The sequence below is a fragment of the Candoia aspera genome, chromosome 2 (assembly GCF_035149785.1).
Source record: "Candoia aspera isolate rCanAsp1 chromosome 2, rCanAsp1.hap2, whole genome shotgun sequence".
In the NCBI taxonomy this organism is placed as follows: Eukaryota; Metazoa; Chordata; class Lepidosauria; order Squamata; family Boidae; genus Candoia; species Candoia aspera.
In genome coordinates, this window is record NC_086154.1 from 184,249,368 (window position 1) to 184,270,766 (window position 21,399).

The following is a 21,399-nucleotide window of genomic DNA, read 5'->3' on the forward strand; positions in this document are numbered from 1 at the left end:
TGGCTGTTCACTACTTCCAATACATCAATTCATTTATTTCAAACATTTATATGGCTGCCTATCTTAAATAGTTAACTCTGGGCAGAGAAGAACCCATTTGCAAAAAATCAACTTAAAAGAACCTTATAACCAAAGTTAAAATAATCCAGAGGGGAAAAATCCTAAGGCACCATATAATAAGCTTGCAAACCAGACACATTTATATTGGGCTTCCCTAATGCCTAGTGGGAAACCCAGGTCTTAACAGCTTCCCAGAAGGCCAAGAATGTCAAGGCCTTCCATAAAGCAGGTACCGCATTTCCTTGAAATGGGCCAGAATTCAAACCATATTTTTAAAAGGTGGTATTGCTCATTTTAAACAATCAATGACTAGATTATCATGCATATTTGGGTGCACAACTTGAGTTCTCAGGGCTGCAGCCAGAGTCTCTCAGAAAGTTGGCTAATGAATTGTGATTTTTAATGGGATAAAAAAGGAAAATTATTAAATACACGGGAAACATTGATATGGACTGTATTTAATGTAAGTTGGTTCACTTTAAAATTATATTATATATTAATTTTGCACTGGCCCAGCACTCACACACATACATACACTACTCTTAAATTTAAGGAGGCTTAGAGAGCTAGTAAAGTTACTAATCAAAACACAGTTCCAGCTGCTGCATATTTTTTTTCTTGACTTTTTACTGTATGTACTAACAAAAAGGGTATCAGTGGCAATGGCAAAATTTTGGAAGTTACAAGTAGAAACTAACAGTGTCTCACAACCACTTAATTCCGCCCACCTTTCCCAAATATAATTTAACTTTAGTAATAGATTAATGTAACTCCATTGATGGTATTGCATTATAATTTTCTGAGTGGATTTGATACAATATAATTCCTCCTTTTCTAGTGGCTGTTAATGTAAGCATTGCTAGTTTGGTGGCTAGAATATGAAAAATGTTTAACAAATATAGGAAACAGGTTTTTTTTTCTTTATTTTTAAACATCCATCCTGAAAGATATTAATGGACAAGAAAACTTGCTTTCAGCATTTTTTAAAAAAAATTGTTATACTCTGAAATGTTGTTTTGGTTTCTGACTATAACTTTTCATGTTGGATATATTAAAGTCAGAAACTTGAATGCTTTCTTAATTTAAACAGAAAAGAGTGTGATTAGCTTAGCTTTTATGTATTTATTAGGATAAGCTTTCGCTTTCTAAAATGAAGAAGTAGCAGGCTTAAGTGAAGGCTTCAAACCAAAATTGACCATTGGACATTTGAGAAACATGACTGGTGGTGACATCAGTTTTTCCTTGACCTCACTACCTTCAGTGTTATTTTTCTTAAGTTGTATTCCCTTTGGGAATGTCCCCTGTTCAAAGGAGAAGTGTGGCATGGGAGCAGGAAGGTAGTTGGGTCTTCCTATTAACTTACTCCTTGCTTGTAGGATTTTAAGAACTTGATTTTGTGCATCTGTTGCTCATATCCAGATAGTTCTCTGTTTACCGTTGAAGTAAAAATATATTGCCTTAGACATTAACAAAATACTAAGAGGAATTCTGAGATGTGTATGACCTTGTTGGGTTCAGTAGTTCAATTTAGTCACCTCCTTTGTGAAGTTAAAAAGCATTGAAGTTAAAATTGTTTGCCAGTGGTGACTTTAGCCATGTCTGAACTTCTGTATTGTGTTCAGATTCTGATGTACAGCAATCATCTTTGATTCATGACAGCTGACATTCGGAATGATGTCCCTATTTTTTAGTTGTCAAAGTTTGATATTTGGTAATTATTAGTCTGAGATAATTGGCATGAAGGTGTTGTGTATGGCATGCATATTCACAAATGAATATATTTCAGATAATCTTGTGCATGTACATTTTTTTTAAAGAAAGAGTGAAATCCAGGTGGTGAGCAGAGATGCTGATTTATCCTCTGTCCCTAAAGTGTGGCACTGAAGAAACAAGGTTTTTGTATTTTCATAGGTAATTCAGGTCTAATTTGAGACATCTGATTTTTGTTCTGTTCAGCAAATCCTTGGTCCACCTTTCTGTTGCAAGACTGAAACTGAATGTCCTCAGTGTGCAACTACCTTTGGATTATCTGATCACTTCTTGTGGAAGTATCTTCTACTCAGTTGGTGGGCTCTCTTTGTTTTTTTGGGGGCGGAGGGGAGGTTAGGCTTTGTAATTATCTTCCTTGTAACTTGCTTTTACTGCTGTGGTGCCTTGTAGATTTCATATCCTGCATTTTTCTTTAATTAACTGAATATATCACATTCTTTTTCCTTCCTGGGTTATCCTCTCTTGTAAACTAATCTGACTTCATAAAAATTGGTTTTTACCAATGGCATTTACTTGCATTGCCTGGGTTGATGTTCAGGCCTTAGCAATTTTCTAAAGCCCCTTCAGGAATATTTGAATTGTATAATAACAGTTACTTCAGTATGACCTTCTGCAATTTTTTATTTGAGCTTAGCTTGTAGGAATAGCTTTAATGTTTGCTGCTATGCTGAACAAGGAACTGTTACTGACATTAATGCAATTTTGTATTAGTGTGGGAATGTTTATACCCATTTCATCTAGAAAACTTTTCACTGTTTTTTGAGCAGCTGTAAGCAGTTCTATGGAATTTCCTAAATATTAGGATACTGGTCCAGATGATTAAGAAAATGCTTTGATCAGTAGCCGCTATAATACAGCTTCTTACAATTGCAATATCAATTGATCTTTGGAATGCTACTTCAAAATTACTGAACTCTGTGAAATTTTCTAGCTTTGACAGTTCACAATTTTTAGCTAGTAGACATAATGGCATTTCAGCTTTCATTGTTACAGATCACTTGATCACAGCTATAACTCTTAGGAGTAAATCTCATTTTTACAACTCTCTAGAGTTATAGAATCCATTGTGCATAATACCCATATTTTAATCTCCATTTTTATTGTCTATCATATTTTATTTAATTGATATGAGAACCAACTTGCTGAATAATTTATGTAAGCAAAGCATATAAGCAAAGAGAGCCAGTTTGGTCAAGTGGTTAAGGCAATGGGCTAGAAACCAGGAGTGTGGGAGCTCTAGTCCTGCCTTAGGAAAGAAAGCCAGCTGGGTGAGAGTCACTCTCTCTCAGCCCAACTCACCTCACAGGGTTGTTGTTGTGGGGAAAATAGGAGGAGGGAGGAGGAAGGAGTATTAGGTAAGTTCGCCACCTTGAGTTATTTATAAAAATAATAAACGTGGGATAGAAAAATATATACACGCGCACGCACACACACAAACTAAATTAGTAAATGAGTTATCGCAAAGTCAAGGATCTATGATTAAATGCATCTTGCAAAAAAGGAAAAAGTAATAAGAAAACTTATTTCTGTAATAGAAATAATAAAATCTATAGATACTTGGTAAAATGGTTTCAAACTGTTGTTTTATTTAAATAGTTCATTAGCAATGCCATATTTAAGCTATAACTTCTAGTGAAGCTTAGTCAAGGGAAATCTTGGGTGCTCATCTCTCTCACTGACAGCATTTGCTGGTCAGTGTGAAATAGATGAATCTCTGTTAATATATAGTTTTATTAGGAAGGATTGAGATTGTCTTGATGCATCATGAGATTAAATAATAGAATAAACCCTGCATTCTGCAGACCAAAAATATAATGCAAGCAGTCAGGCTGGGGTTAGGAAAATTATGTATTAGATGAAAAACAAGCAGGATTTTCTGAGGAATAATGAGGGTGTTGGACACCCTTGTATGGCTTTATAGAGATGATAGATTTTGCTGACACTAGATGGTCATGTAGATCGTCATAACGAAACTTAGACTTAGTTACTTCGGTCGTGTCATGAGATCAGCATCGTTGGAGAAAGACGTTATGCTTGGAATGGCCAGTGGCAAAAGTCAATGAGGACGCCAAAGAACACACTGGTTGGATGTAATCAAAGCAGACACAGGCCAAATATAAAGCAACTGAAAGAAGCTGTATAAGACCAGAACTCATAGAGAGAGCTGGCTTATGGAATCACCAAGGGTTGGATATGACTGAATGGATAATTTGATTCGATTGAGATGGTCATGAGGATAATATGAGCAGTTAATGAAATTGCCATTTCATTCACAGATCCTCCTTGGTTTTAGAATAGCTATTTCACAATTAAGCTTATCTTGACCTAAGTAATCATTTTATGGAAGGGACTGACCATCTGGTCTAGGCAGCATGAAGAAATCATTCTCCTTCAGGTTCCCGTACTCTTGTTATCTGTTTTATTTAGTAGTCTTATACTCTACCTCAGTCATGTTGCTCAGAGTAAGTGGTGCATCAGCTCTCTGGAGCAGCTTTCCAATTTTCCAGAGAGATGGGGGCAGACATGAGAACTGGCTTTCCCATTAATGTTTTGTGTTTCATGAGCAAGTCCATCCTTAACCATGGTCAACTGAGGGCTTGTTCTGTGCTTTAAGACAGTGTTAATTGGGACAAAGGACAGGACTTTTTCAGGAATGGTAACAGAACTGTGAAATGTCTTTCTTTAGAAGGTGTGCTTGGTCTCACCTCTTCTACTCCTCAGTCTAACGAATAGTTCCATTTTATTAGGTATTTATATTGTTCTCCTTTCTGCTTTGGATTATTTTTCATGTACTTCTGATTTTTAATTCTGAATGCCTCTGTATTTTTATTTTTTATTGATTTGACATACATACATACATAGGCATAACTCTGTTCCTTTTCAGGGTAAGCAGTGTTATGCAAAGCACAGAAAATGTGTAAGAAATAGAAAGCAAACAATTAAAAGCATGAGACAGAGGGTAGGAGAGAAGAAAAAACAACTAAATCTAAATTATACCAGTACCATTCAGTACATTTCTCAATACCTATTTAATAGACTTACATGGTTACCAAATCAGAAAGACACAAAAGAGATACCTTTCTATGTTTTTGGAATCCACAATTACTTTTATCGTATCTATACATTGCTTCATATATTGGCTCTTGTTCTTTAAACATTTCACATCTCTCTTTTTGAGAATCGTATCACTTCCATACAGTTACAATTTTCTCCATCTTCCCCTTTCTCTCAACCCAGTCATTCTTCATATATTTTTTGCAATGGGATCCTCATTTTGTGTAACCAAAAATTTCTTTGTCCTGGTCATTCCCTTTTTTTATTCTTCCCACATTTATTCACCTTCCATTCATTCTTGATACCATTACTTGTTTCCCATATTCTCTTCTCAAGTAACTGATTCCCACTGCACTTACTTTCCATACATACCTGTCTCTTACTTCTGTGTGGTAAGGTACACAAATTCATCTGTTTAGTTTAATTTAAAACCATTTATGTAATTCTTAAAATTGTTCACTCTGTTTTCCTTTTCAAGCACAACTATCTTGGTCTTTGATACACTAATTTTCAGATCCCTATTCTTGTGTCATACTGTATCATTCACAACAAATTCTTCAGGTACTCAGCCAACAACATTGCATTATCTGTAAATAAAAGTACATGCAGATTCATACCACTGATATCACACACCTCTGATAATACTTTATCAGCCCTTGAAGGTAGGGCAGATCAGGAAACAGACACCTCAGGGATTCTGAGACTGCTACTTTATCATTGTATCATCTTGAAAGCCTGTCTAAAACCTTTACTGCCCTTTTTTGAAGGACAACAGAGTTAAGGCAGAGCTGTTCTGGCTTTCTCACGTTTTCTACTTTCCCAGGACTGAGCAACTGTTTCCCCACTCCCACCTCCTCCTCAAGGCCAGAGCTAAATTCCTCTACATACTACTACCATTTCTTATGTAGTTATCCATAAATACATTAAAGAATTGAAGAGATATCCTACACTCTTGTCTAATTCCCTGATCAAAATCAAACTATTTGCTAAGCATTCTGTGTATCCCCACACATGCTCTTAATTGCATCCATAAACTCCATATTAATGCAAAACATTTTGCAACTCAAGCCTATTTACTTTATCATATGCTTTCTTTAATACATTCATATATTTCTCTGCTGAAAAGCAAAGCCGTCTAGATTTATGCAAGCACCCTGCTTGGCATAAGGTCACACTGCATTTCCCCAGTCAGAAGTCAGTTGGGCACCTTCCTGTGCATACTTAACTAACTATCCCCCCGTAGTTTTTGTTTTCACTTATGCCACTTTTCATAAATTGAAATAATAATGGCGATCTTCCAGTTATCAAACACAAATGCAGTGTTCACACACAAACATACACTTTAAACAAGTTCCACAGCCACTCCTTAAGCAAACCAGCACTGTATATTTTCTCCATCTAAAACTACAACATTAATCATTTTGGGGCATCCTGATAGCACTTTTGATTTCCTTTTCATCAATTTACCACTATAATTCGTTTACGAATCTCTAAATTACACATTCTAACATTTCCTTACTTTAACGTCATCCCAAATCATTTCATCACTTTTGGTTTTAATTCTATTACTCTGCTGGAGGCTTATAGCTTAGCCTCTTATTATCCACTTCCAATTTGATAAATAAATTTTGATAAATAAAAAACCTTTTTCCCCATCAAAATAATTCTGTTTCTCTGCCTCTGGTTTTTTCATTCTTTTGAACGATATTTTTCTAACTCTGTTTTTCTCTCTCTGTGCATTCTATAGTACGAGTCCTGCATCTTTATTTTCAGCATGAATGTATGTGGGGAAGTAAGCCTCCATGTGTACAATGTGCAGTGGCTTCCATGTGAGCCAGGATCCTTTGAATGACTGTAGGAGGACAAAATCATTTGAGCAGAGTTGAGCAGTTTAGCTGGAATGCTTAAGTGGTAGTCATTCACCATGAGTTGCTCTGACTGGGGCAGGATATAAATGCTGTTCAGTAAATTAATAAATCATTTCAGTTTCTACATTGTTTGTAGCGAGCTGTTGAAATGGGTATTTATGGTTTTTCTACTTGTATAGATTCTTTAGGAACTTGGCAAGGAAGCTGCTGAGGAGAATATATCAGTTTTGTGTCAGCATAGTGCTAATTTTGATCTGTTTCAGTAATATGGCATGTGTTCAGTTCACACAAAAATTGACTCACTACTAAAGTATCTGTCCCTTGTTGATCTTCCAGGGTTGAATCATGAGAGTAATGAAATCCTGGAGTCCAGAGGCCCAATATTTTATCCTTCCAGAACTTCCAATGTCACTGATGCCTTGGTGTATCAACAGCTTTAAGAAGCCTCCTTATTTTTGTGCAGTGATGTCTGCCTGGAGCTTGTATTATGGATTGCATTTTCGCTTTGTTGCTTCCTTAAGAAGTGAATTCTGTTTACAACACCGATATTTTCTTAGATACTATATGCTATTGTTACTTATCATAAGGCAATGCTGGCTATTTCTTAATTAAATTATAGCCTTTGCTTCTGCTTGCTATACCTCATTTTTGCATCTAATTTATGTACTGTACCATCTTCTTTTTTCATTTATAAATGTGAATCACATCTCTTTGTCTTAATTCTGTCTTCTTGTAAACAGCTTCCACAGCAGTAGGAATAGTAGTGTATTGCACCAAAAGTAGAGGTTCTTCTGACCCTTTAAAGATTAGCGTATTTATTATGAGGTTAGCTTTCATTGACTACAATCCATTTCATTAAGTCCGTGATGTATTATCCTTTAAGGATACAAAATGGAGCCAAAAAGTTATGAAATTGCAGGTTTCTGTTAATATTGTCTGATAGTATAATCACAGTGACTATTCATGAGAGTAATATATTTGGAAAATGATTATTAATCCATGTCTTAAATAATACAGTGAAATTTCTTGATGAGTTATAATCTGAAGTTTTTTCTTTTGAAAAGTAGAATTTTCTCAGCATTCTGAAAAGCAGAATGCTTAGAAGAATGTTTTCCCTTCTTTTAATATTTTTAATCTATTTGTCAGGACATTTTTAAAGTCCCATTTAAGTAATTTAAAACATAATTATGCAATTACGTTTTACAGTTTGCTTGTGATTTGGTGCCCTGTAATTTTCCGTTATGGAAGTCTGAAAGTTGAGTTCGCACATCTGGAGGTTTCCAGATCAGAAAGATTTAGAATACTGGAACGTATTCTGTGAGAACGACTCTTGTGTGTGAACACGTTCTTGTAGGATATTTAGAAGACTGCAGGGATGATTAAATAAGATATAACAGCCATCCTCTTACAAGAGCTTCACTAGATACTGGTTTATTCAAAGCAGTGGGTTTTGGCTTAGAGACTACATTTTCCCCATTAAGTTATGCCCAGATTTTAAGATCTTTTCTGAGATTTTTTTTCCCTCACCAAACATCTAAAAAAAAATTGTAGGAGTTCATGAATCCTTTGTAAGAGAGACCTAAGTAGCTAAACAATGCAGTGATGTTCAGAGTAGCTCTTTGCCTCCTGAAGTGATACATTAATGTAATTTGTTTGTAGCTGGGTTTGTTGACTGATTTTTCTTTTGCGGATATTTGCTTGGCTTGCTTTGGTTTACTCTGCCTTTGATTTGTATTTAAATGTATTATTCTTGTGTGCCACCATTGGTTAGAAATGTGGAATGCAAATCTAATGAACACATGTTTTATCAAACTTCATGATCTGTAAATGATACAGTCTTGTTTCAGTACTTGCTGCAGTTTTTCAGTCGTAGTACTTTTCCTATTCTGCTGAGACAAATATGTCAGTGCAGTGTGGTTTGCATTGATATTTTCAATTGTGGGTAGGAAAGGCATGTGGTGGTTTGTGAATTTTGATGCACGTTCACAACTTGCAGAGTTTATCGGAGCATATAAGGATCCTAAGAGAACCGCAGCTGATGAAGTAAATAATTATTGAGCTTTGTCTCTTAGAACACATAACTTATATTTGAAAATGTTGACCATTCCCAGTCTGCATTAGAATAGAAGGGCTTTTAGACATGAAGATATTGAAAGGAAGTTCCATGTTTGTTTTATTTTTAAAGGGCCAAAACTTTATGAGAAGGCTAGTTCATATGAGATCTTCATGTTCTCACCTGCCATCCCATGAGATTCTGGGCATTTTTTATTTTTAAATTAAATAATTTTTAAGGTTGTTGTTACTTTGTACCTATGAAATTATGTGAAATCATGTGATTTTAAAAACACGTTTCCTACTAAGTGATCCAAGTGGTGAAAATAGTGGGATTTTGTGCCATTGCAGTTGCCGTTAGAAGATGTTGGATTTGATCTAGCAGTTTTTGCTACGCATGCTCATTGTGAAGAATGATTGCTTTGAGATTGTTATGCTTTGTCAAATTACTTTCATGCAGCTTTCTTTAATTCTACCTTAACTTTTTTTTGTCTATGACTATACAGCAAACAAAATAAATCATGTGATACTGCCCACTACCTGAAAAGGTTTGCTGACCCTTGCTATTAAACAGAACGTTAAAATATTTTATCTGCCTTTTCTGGAGGTTTGTGATTTGCTACTCACAGCATTTAAATATTGGCTAAATTCCTGATTTGCTTTTCCTATGGATGGAAAGGCCTCTAATCCTCAGAATCTTGTTCTAGGCAGAAGGTGAACCAGCGTTTGGTTTGTTGATAGCTGCTACTTCAGCGAATTACGGATTTTGGATGAATTAGAAGAATAATGAACAGAAATACAAGGAACATCTTAACCTGTTCATAAAATTGTTTACTTATTGTTAAATATAATGTTATAGCATAGTTACCATCTTTTTAAAAAGTGGTTCTTGTTTCAGTGAGTGTGCTACTCAAATGGTTGAAGTTCCTTTTTTCTCATAAGCATATAGTAACTTTAAAAGATTTTTATTAATACAGAATTAAAATACAGATGTACTTATGTGCTTACATAACTTTTTTTCTTTCTCACCTTTTCTTAATCACCAGGACAGAGTTTGGGATATGGATTTGTGAACTACATTGACCCTAAGGATGCTGAAAAGGCAATCAATACTCTGAATGGATTGAGACTCCAAACCAAAACTATAAAAGTATGTAAACACATGAGGGTAAAAACTAATGCTAGAAGAAACATGAGTAACCTGTCCTATGTATTTCCAGAAGCTATGTGGTTTTGGAATTAGAATTTGTTCACAGGTTATTGCCTTTGTTTGCTGGAGCTTACACAGATAGTTTGCATCCATTTGCAACCATGCTAAAAGAAAATCCTAGTACTTGTCGAGTTATGTGATACTATATTAATATTGACAGTAATATAACATGTATAGCACTATATTTAATACTTCCCTGATAAATGTTCCCAGCAACTGAAACAGCTAAATTTTCCACCTTTGAATTCCCTTTATGAATTGTCTCACTGACAAAAGAGTTCCAAATAAATTCTTTTTTTTTTTTTTTTGCCTTGCCTGGGGGCTGCAGGAGACATGGCTGATAATGTCTTTGAAACAGTCATTGAAACTTGCTTGCTGCAGTGAGAGGTTAGGCGGCAATAAATGGGATGCTTGGGGAGACTTCTAGCTCACGAGCCACAATTGTTCTCCCCTGTTCTAAAATAATACATTGATTTTCTTGTCATCTGAGTTATACTGTAGACTTTAAGCCAAAAGGGTATGCTAGATTATCCTCTCATTGGCATCTGAAATCCCAGATGGCTATATCCTCTTCTAGGTTAATAAATCTATGGATTTTGGAATCCCTGCTTTTTGCAAGCCCACGAGATAAAAAGAGAGAGAGATTGAATGAAACTCGTTCAGTCACTTTGGTGGGTACAGACAGGTTCTTTGCCTGGACAAGAGTTAATAGTGGTGTATTGGAGAAACATCAGATACAAGTACTCTAATCATCATGAAAACAAACTATAATGCTAATAGTTCAGGAATTTTTGTCCTTAGTGAGGCTAGCCCAGTTATTCCTCATTAAACAAGCAGGACACATTAAGGGAAGACAAAAGAGTCGCTTCGTGTGAGATGGATGGCTTTATAAATTTGATTAATAAATAAAATATGTTATGAATAGGTAAAGTAAGTCTTAAATGTTCATAAATGGCATTTATGTGATACCCATGGATCACAGCTGGCAATTTGTTACAAATTATATTGGATTGCAGCATCCAATATTTCTACTGAACTTTGCTGGCTGGTGTCCATGGGGGTTGGAATCTTACATTAGGAGCACCATGTCACCATTGGGCACAGAGGGACCATGTAATATAGAATTGTTGAAATAACATTTTGTACATTTTTTTCAACCAGTGAAATCCCATAATCAGAAGGCTTTTTTTTTTCTGGGAAAGACTGCATTTCCTCAGGGCCATGTTGTTGGGGACCATGTGGTGGGTGGAAGTTAGGTAAGGAATGGGCACATATACATATTCTCTTCTTCAGATAACAGGTTTTTTGCACTATCATTTCCCTCTCCCTCTCCCCATTCTCTCCCACCACCTCTCTCTCCCAAGCAGTAGGTTCTAGGGAAGGGAGAAGTTGCTCTTACCAAAATTTTGAACTGATTTCGTGCAGGCAACTTTTAAAATTAGTCTAAGGGCCATAAGTTATCAATTCTTGCCTTAATCTATAAAGCATATTAGTCTTTGGTAGGGCTAAGGCTGGTGAGATAATTCTTCTTCCTTTCAGAGTTTTATTTATGTAATATTTTAGAACTGACCATTAATGTTCGTAAAAAATTATTACCTGTCAGAGTAATATAGTTACTTTTTTAAAATCAAATTAATTATGTAGGTTTTCTTCCCACTTTCTGGTATTTAAAAAATATAGATGCATTACCATGAAGGAGTGAGTAAGAGGAATTTGAAAACTTCATCCCACTCCCTCTATTCCAAAGATCAAAAAAATTAACTTGTTGGGTTTTCACTGCAGCAATTTTCACCATGGAAGAGACACACAACTATCAGTATTAGACAGTTATCTGCTTCTTTTTACTTAATTCTCTAAAACTGAGATTTTATTGAAAGGAACGTTAAATATATTTCAAGGCAAGTTAATTTATAAATATAAATACAATAGAACACATGCTTAAAAAAGCATATTATGACTTAATTTCAACAAGATGCAGCGTAGTTTACTAGCATCTCTAGATTTGCGACAACAATTCTTTCAAAATAAATATACCATTTCATATCCTATTGAAGAGACTTCTATATTAAGACAACAGGCTAGCAACCAGGCGATTGAGAGTTGTAGTCCTGATTTAGGCACGAAAGCTGGCTGGGTGATCTTGGGCTAGTCACTCTTGCTCAGCCCAACTCACAGGATGGTTGTTGTGGGGAAAATAAGTGGAGGAAGGAGGATTAGGTATGTTCGCCACCTTGAGTTATTTATAAAAAATAATAAAGGCGGGATAGAAAATAAATATCTTTTCAAATAAGTTAAATGCTTAAAATATTATTGCTAGGATCAATAATACAGCTTTGCAGGAAAATAGTACTACCCTCTTAGTGTATATGTTTGCGTATCTGTATGTATGTGCACATGTGTGTCACATAATCATTGATAGATGGAATTTTTTGATGGTGACTTATTTCCATTAGTGAAATATGTATGCATTGTAGAAAAACCCTTTAGAACATCTGAAGGAAATGAAGTGTGAAGGTGAGGAAAAAGCACTCTCCCAACCTTTGTGTTTTGTTCTTTCCATATCATAGAACATTGATCCTAGCAAGTGGCAAAATGAGATCCTATTTGGAAGTTTAATTAAAGTGAGTGAATTTTATTGATGCTATCAATCAACAGAGATTGAGTGAAAGGGCTTGGTGCCAAACCGTTTAGTGCTCTTGACAGGGTAATTAAATACCACAGGACTGTGCTCTCAAGATAAAGTGAAGGGTCTTCTGCAGATGTGATTCTTTGTTGGGACAAAAGAAAGGTGTTTTCTCTTCCTAAAAAGCATATAGGAAGACTTAAAAATTGCCCACTTGTTATTTATTTCATATATATATTAATTGGCTGATTTTGTCACCCTGCATTTTTTTTGAGAGCTTGTATAAACACTTGTATAAAAATAATTTTTAAATAAAAAGACTTTTAGAATGCAGTGTGATTCAAAATGGTTCTTTTCTGTTGCCTGTAAGTTAACTTGTGCTTTTTTAAAAAGATAGCAGTATTAAACCTCACAGTCTAAACTTCAAAAATATGTAATTTCTAAGAACATTCTTTACAGGCACAGGTAGTTTTATATTCAGTGTGTATCAGAACTAAGGGCTGTTAAGGATTGTGCGCTCATGATTTTGTTAGTTACCTTGATTGTGAATGCTCTGTAGCTATATGAAGCTTACAAGGAAAGCTAGAGTTGTCAGATTTGGCCTACCAGAGTTTGTTTGAATAGATCAGTCAGGCTTAAGTAGGAAAGCTATGCAAGTAAATCAGCATAGAAGGCAAAGTCAAGGTAGAAAATTATCTGAGGGACAGAACAGCAGCAATCAGAACCTTGAATGCCTCTGAATGACTTCTACTGACTGAAGCTTTTCCTTAACAGTGCTGTAGAAAGGTGTAGGGCAGTAATGCTTTACAGTCAACTGAAGCGTTATGTAGGTAGCCATGATATATAATGTGAAAAGCTGCCTTAACTGTGCAAGGCACATTGTCTGATTTCATAGTCTCAGATTTGGCCAGATCTATCTGTTAAGCAAGGAACGGTAAGTCTGGATCTTCTGGCCTGGAGAACTTGCATGTGAGATCAACAGTCCTCAAGGGAAGCTTGAGCAGGGAGCTGGAGACCATGATACCCATTTCATGGAGAGGGATTCTAACTGCAAATAGTTCATTAGGATCTAAAACCACCTACCTTATGCTGTACAATTAAAATAGCCATAGTGCGTTGTCCAACACATCTGCAGGGCACTGGATTTATGGAATGCTAAGGGAGGAAGTGTATTGAATGCCTGTTTCAAATGCTGTTGCAAAGGTCTGTTAAATAAAATGCACATTTTTAGCATTCTTGTTATGTTAAAACTGCTAGGTACTCATGAGAAGTTGGAAGTTGTTGTACTGTAGAACGTTGTAGTACATGATGGTTCACTCCATAAATCATTTAATTCATATCTAGTTTTCATTGTTCAGACCAGCAACTTGATGTGTCAGAACAGAAAATATTTGGTCTATCCAGTGGGACTGACAGGGGAGGGACAATTGCTTTGTTATTGTTGCAGGTAACTCAGCATTCTCTGTTTCTTGTTATAAAAGTTCTGAGCCATCTGTTTGTATGCTTGAATTGCTGGAAATTATTATTTTGATCCCAACCTGGCAAGGCAGCATAAGTTGGCTTAGGCATTGGTACCAATTGAGACAGTGGCATGAAGTTTGTTGGAACATCATTGCCAAGTAATTGTTTTTCAGCCTTACTTCAGGATGAATAATGATGAATCTTTGCTGATGGTGTTCCTTTTTAAGCAAGGCACTAGAAGGTTAAAGCAGTGGTACAACTGAATAACAATAATCATTTCATTTAAATAACAAAATAAACACCATCAAATGCATACACTGACCCATTGGTGATTCTTCATTAGCTTATCCAGAAGACGAAATCCTTCCCATGATCCTCTTAAGATTTTTAGTAACTCTTTCTACTAACTGGCCATCCACTGTGATCATTTGCCAGAGAGCACTTCGTGAGTTTTCCTATTTTGTATCTTCCTAGCAAGGCACAAATATAAGTGCATATAATGTTAGTCAGTTTTGTTAAAACTTTGCATAGTTCCACTTAACTGTGGATCCTGAAAACAGAAGCAAGAAAATCTTACATTTTCCAGTAGCAAAAAGACGGTTATTACAAGCACAAGACAAAGGCTTCTGTGTGCCTGGAAGTACAGAGCAGAGAATATAGGGTCTCAGGAACAAAGAAAGATGCAAAGTCCTCCTTAGTTTCAAGAGGGTTCTTACGGCCTTATATTCCTTATGTACTTCTAGCATGCTTCCCTCTTAAGGATCATTTGTCTCAAACATCTCCTTATGTTGGCGTACTTCAAGAAGCACACTCTGGTGAAAACTCCTGAATGCAGAAACCCCCTCTTCAGCACACAGATGGTGATAGGTACCCTAGTTGATCTTTGTCTTCAAAAAGAGATCCCAACAACTAGTTGGGGTAGAGTCTTCTCAGGCCAGTAAAGCAGATGATTTCAGTAGGTGCCATGCAGAAGAAGCAAAATACAGGCTTCCTGTGAACAAAAAGTTTGCATGTTTAAATGCCTACAAATTTTCAGCTGTTTATGCTAAGCAATGGTTTAATAGGGCTTGGTCAGTTTTGAAATACATAATTGAGGCTTGGTTTAAATTATTGCTCTCTCAGATTTTAAATCTTTCTCATGTATATAAACAAGGTAGCTCTCTTCCAGAAAAGGAGGCACTCTTGTATTTTTTTTTAATGATATAGATGAAGTAATAATACAGGGCTTTGCTGTCTTTCTGTCAGAATTATGGCTGACAGTGCCTTTTCTCAGATGTTTATAGGAAAAAAGAGAGGTGCACACTCCTCCTTTTGCTTTCATAATCAACTTTGCATGTTAATTCTGTAATGTGCCTGTGATTACTAACAGGAGGGAAGTTGCAAGTAATTGAACATTGAAGGTACGGTTTCTTGTCTCTTCTTCATGTCTGCAGGGAAAGAGAAGTAGATGAGGAGCAAGGAGGGTAGCCATATGTTCAAATCATCCACTTTCATGTACAAATTTTATTATTAAGAATTCTACTCTGTCACCAATAGACAGATTGTAATACTAATGCAAATATTAGTATTATAATCTAATAACTAATCCATTACTAATAGATAGTAAACACTGTTTTGCCAGTAAAACTTTCTGGAAAGACATGATCAAGTAAATAATTTTATTTATGCTATAACTAGATGAAATCTCTACATTATGCAGTTAAGAGCCTATAGGCCTTTTTATTTCAAAGCAGTTGCATGAAGCTGTAAAACCAAGAAGCATTATTTTTCTTTATAATCCTTTTCCCTTTAATTTCCCAGATCTAAATGGCCATATTTCCCTGAAGCTCTAATTAGTCTAGAAAAGGGTAAATAAAGATGCAATTCCTTTGTTGGTAGTAGCCTAAATGTGTGGAGTTGAGACCTAGGAACAGTGTGGGAAGAAAACTAAATTAAGTGTACAGGCATACCTTGTTTTACTGTGCTTTGCTTTATTTCGCTTCTCAGATACTATTTTTTTTACATATTGAAGGTTTGTGGCAACCTGAGTTGAGCTAGTCTTCTCAGCACCGTTTTTCCAATAAATTATCATCTTTTAGCAATATATTTTTTAATTAAGGTATGTATATATTTTTTAGACATAATGCTATTGCACACTTAATAGACTACAGTATAGTGTAAACATAATTTTTATATGCATTGGGAAACCAAAAAAATTGGCGTGACTCGCTTTATTGTGATATCTGCTTTATTGCAGTGGTCTGGAACCGAACCTGCAGTATCTCTGAGCTATGCCTGTACTCTGGTATAATTTTTCCAGTCAGATCGTCCACCTATATAGTCGCTGGGGGATGAATAGAATTTCAGGACATATTGATCACATCTTTCCTTTTATGTCCTGAGAAAGAGACATTCAAAAATGGATCTGTATTTTTTTCCTGCATTGAATAGCTAATCAACATTTCTGCTTTCCATATTTCTGCTACATTACCACCATCCTGAGTTCTTCAGTGCACAGCAGATTCTTGTTTTTTTATGTCAGTTTTCCTTTCAAAAGAACTGAAGCTGCTGTGCTGCACAAAAAAAATTATATTTGACTATACAACTATTACAATTAGGTTAACAGACATAATTGTGGAGGTCTGTCATCCTGCTCCAGATAACAGGAGTAGATAGATAACCCTGTGCTCCTTGAACTTAGCTTAGTAATGCTTGGAAAGCAGTGAGGTTTCCTTTTGCTAGATGTTGGCAACACATAAAAACTGATCTTGTTGCTTCCAAAATGTCTTGGGCGTTCCAGTAAACTATATTGAAAGTTTCTACCCTGTTACTAAGTTGTAGAAGAATATGGTTATTAAAGGATGTGGTGGTGCAATAGCACATAGGTGAATCCTTTATTTCAAGGTTCTTTCTATAGTAGGCACATACTGAATTATGTGACCTTGTTGTGGGTGCGTGGCTATTACAGAGTATGGGAGAGATGTCCTTTCCTAGAGTGGTTGTCACTGCATGAAACCAGTGAAAAAAGTAACTATAAGATTTAGCATACTGAGAAGTCACCAAATAGTCACCAAATAAAAAAGTAAGTAGGTAGCATGGAACTTAGAGAGGCTAAGGGAGAGTCCTCACCTGCCCTCAGGTTTGCACTATATTGTGGGCTTTGAAGCAACATCTTATCTTAGAGTTCAAGACACAGAAGGATTGCACAGTGCTGGCTTTAAGCTCCTCACCATGTCACAAAACATACGCTTTTTGTAGTGTCTTTGGTTGAAGTAACCAGCTGGTGTGCTTGCCGGTTGAAGAACTCTAAGAATTGTGATCTTGGTCAGAGGTTTAAATGGGTTCTCAGTATGCTAAATCTTACATAGTAACTTTTTACTGGTTTCATGCATCAGGTAGTGCCATGGGTCCTTTAACTATGACTGTTGAATAAGCCACAGTTGGCTTGGTTCAGACTACCTTAAAGCTGAAACCAAATAAGTCACACCATGGCTTAGTAGGATATATGAAAGTAGCCACGAGCTTTCACTGAAACAATTTAAATAAATATTTGGGTGACCTCTGTTTTGTTTCTGAACTCATAGGCATTCAGTTGCTATTCATGGAATGGATTAGGTCCATAATCACTGAAATTAAGAGCATTCGAGTTGAGCTCTTACACACTCTGTGTAATGACCACATACTTAAAACATCTGTGATGGATCTGATCCACTATTTCAGCCCTTCTTAGGCTGCCCTCACATTTTGTCCTGAAAAGACAAATAATAGTTGCTTTGACTTTTCAGTGTTTTCATAACACTGTGTTTTCTGACACGCAGTGTTATGGGGAAGCAGTTTTGCATCATGCATCACTTCCTGTCCTGAGCAAGGAACTGCCTGACTACCTTTGGAATGCTCAGTGCATTGTTTGTGAATAGATGGAATGTTCCATTGCCAAAATACCCCATTCTGCACAATACCTACAACTTCCCTGTTTGTTCCAGTAAGCTGAGATGTTTATAAAGAAGCTTTAAAAAAGTATTTGTTAAAATCCAAATTCTGAGCTGTGCTAGCTAAAACAAATTAGAGGTCAAATTTGCTCTGACACTTTAAGGCATTCCAATAAACGTATATAACTAGGCAAACTTTGAATCTGGCAGAGATAATGTTGTTCTGTTATTGCCAGAAAGAAGTTCTACTTAGTTTTGCTGGGTTTTACTTGGTAATCAGTAGAAATGTTAAACTGAAATTCTGGATTATTTTGTTATAAACCACAAAAAATAGAACTATAAAGACTTGTTTTTTCCCAGCAGGCCCTGGGGCAGAATGATTTGTAACACTGCTCAGTGATTTTGTTTTTAATGGTATTGTTCCTTGTCATGGTCTGTTTTATCTGTTTCCTCTAGTATATTTCTGTTTTTTATGCTTATTTTCTTGTATATACCTTAGAATTGCTTTGGTGATTAAGATGCCTAATGAAACCAATTAAATAAATAAGATTCTGTATATAAGGAACAAATAATAATTTAGCATGTTAATGCTCCTGTTGCATCTCTAACAAGCAGTATCATCCCACATGGGCCTATAGTTTAACCATGATTATTATAGAATATTTCAGTAAAATTAAAGCATCCTCATGTCCCACTAGCCACAGCCATACAAAGATTCCCTGTAACAGATTTTAGAGGACATCTGATGATGTTGCATTCCTCTCATCCCTGAGCAATCATGGAGGCAACCTGGATTTATGCTCAACTGTGCCAGTTTGAAAGAAGCTTTCCATTTTCTCTTGACACAAGTCTTGATGTATGAATGATCTATGGTGCCTCATTCATGATTGGTGATGATGATGTCAGTTTAGCATCTGCCAAACTACCCTGGCCACTTAAACCTGCTGTGGAGATGCCATCTCCTCTCCAGTCACTTCATAACCATTTTGGCTTGGCCTGCAGGAGACACCAGGGCTTCACAAAGTACCACTCCTGCGTTACATGGACTGCTTCTATATATTGATATACCATTGATTTTGTTTTTAATGATATTGTTCCTTGGCATGAAGATCTTCTGAAAGATCTCTAGATTTGTTATTAAACATATGTTCAATAGTCATTCAAAAGACCTGTAGACTTGTCTACATAAAAAAGGGGAGGGAGGCTTCTGTTTAATTTAAACTGGGGAAGCTGTGTTGCTTTTTCTGTCAGAAATGAATATATTACAGGTTTTTCTGCTTCTCTTGACAAGAGATTTTGTATGACTATGCTTTGTATAGTTTTGAGCGGAGTGGTACCATCTGCATACTCCTTGGGGTACTTCCAGATGGGTTACTTCCAGATACTAAGTACAGCCACTTGCTGTGAGCACTGCTGTTTCCTTGTAGGTTGCAAGTCTTAGGGCTATCTGGGAGCTGCATGAAACTGACACTAGTGCTGCAATTTCCCCTTTAAGGCCAAGAGTCAGGAAACTGAATAAACCTTTGTCCAAAATTAGCCCTTAGCTGATGGTGAGGGAAAAGGGGAAGGATGGGCTTATGATGAAATGGGAGAGTTCTCACAGCGCACCATTTTGTAGCCTTTTTCCACCCCATCAACCTGGCTGCTTTTAGATGCAGATCTGTTGTCTTTTCAATAGACTGATAGATCTGTGTTCAGAATAGCCTTAGCAGTGGGTTACTGGTATGGAGAATCTTGCACTGGCAACTTACTTTTTGGGCAAATTTAAAATTGGTAAAGCCTCTGTCCCAGGTTCTTGCTCATGTTCACCCAAGCTCACTACTCAGGTAACTAAGAGGCATGTATTAAAGCCCAGTTTAATAAAGCAGAGCTCTTGATTAACAAGGGTTATATTTGGACTGCCCCATGTAGTAGAAAGATGGAATGGAAATTTTATTTGTATGAAGCCCAGTACTTGTTGCTTTTGCTGATCTCTAGGTTTAGCACTATTAATTGTGGATTGCTAGCACAACTGGTATATATGGGGAAATGTTTCCAATTTAGCAACCCAATCAATTCAAAGATAAGAGTACATTTGAAGACAGAGTTCTTCCAACTTTGACCTTGTGAGTTATATCATGGCTGGTATTAGTATGAAACTTAAGCCTTCATACTTACAATATGTTTGGTTTAAAACACCTAGACCCATATCCAAATCATCCTTATTATAATGTAAGTTTCTTTTTTTTAAAAAAATAGTAATGTGGATTCTCCCCCGCCCCCCAAAGTTGAGCAGGTCATTTTTCAATAAATTAAACTTTAGTGTAAATCCATAAAGTTTTCAGTTTGCATTGGAAAACTTTCTGATCAAAGCATATGGGTTAATCTCCTGAGAAATTATAAAACTGCCAACCTTAAAGAATATTTTCTTAATAGATGGTATTTATTTATGCAGTGGCTTTAGTCTTATTTCACAAAATGTACTCAGATTTTGTGTAGCGAAATGTGCAGAGGTGATTACATCTTATTGAAGGATGTCTATTTTCAAATAGAAGCAAATTGTGATTATGTGTACATGTATTTTCAAAGAAACAAAATTATGAAAACCAGTTTTTAAAATAAGGTGTTAAATTGGCAATTCTGAAATGGCAACAGTGATGTTCAACATTGCGCTTCAAATATAATTAAATTATAAATGTTCTGGATCTTCGATGCTATATAACCTGAGTATAATGGAATATATTTGTTTCACAAACAGGTGTTGATTAGTTAGAATGAAAGAGAAAATACTGAAATGCAGGATTGAGGCAGGGACCCAAATAGAAATATCATTTTGCCATCTAGAGCTCAGTTGTTCCCTTTTCATTTTTGGGGACCTCACCCCCAAATTCAAAAGTGACATTTTTTTACTTGAGAGCCGCTTTCAAAGATATACTGTGTTTTGACTTTATCTTTTCTCCTGTGAGCTTAGGGCAGGTTCATGATTTATTTTATCACCTGAGAATAGTGTTGTGACTCTCCCAAGGCTATGGGTGAGCAAATGTAATCAATTTCAGTATGTATCAGTTTTGAGACTAACAAGACTGGTTAATCTTCTAAGAACTAGTTTGCATTCAGACTGTGTCTTTTTTTTTTTAGAATGTTATTAAATTTCAGAAAAAGATAAAATACACAGAAAAACAAAAAACTACAAGAAGAATAAAAAGTGAAAACACAAGAGAAAAATTTTAGATATATTACAAAAAGAAGTGACTTCCAACTCAAGGATATACAGAAATTTCCCATAATCAATCCCTTACTCTATATTAAACCAAATCACATTATTTCTACAAGTCAACCCCGTAGCACATTATAAAAATCACTAAATACCATTGCTCCCTCCCCTTATACTAAAAGAAAGAAGTATAAATCACC

At 35.9% G+C, this 21,399-nt stretch overlaps 1 protein-coding gene across 6 annotated transcripts in view; it reads left to right on the top strand.

Annotated features, from left to right (window-relative positions):
• Positions 1–21,399, top strand: part of ELAVL2 (ELAV like RNA binding protein 2) — a 135,037-nt gene that overhangs the window by 86,679 nt on the left and 26,959 nt on the right. For all 6 annotated transcript variants that reach the window (XR_010067312.1, XM_063295006.1, XM_063295008.1 and 3 more), the window contains one exon: positions 9,851–9,954. Coding sequence is in view for 5 of the 6 variants with exons in the window: in XM_063295006.1 (XP_063151076.1) it covers positions 9,851–9,954 (104 nt within the window). In the remaining variant the exon portion in view is untranslated. The remainder of the gene's footprint in view (positions 1–9,850; positions 9,955–21,399) is intronic.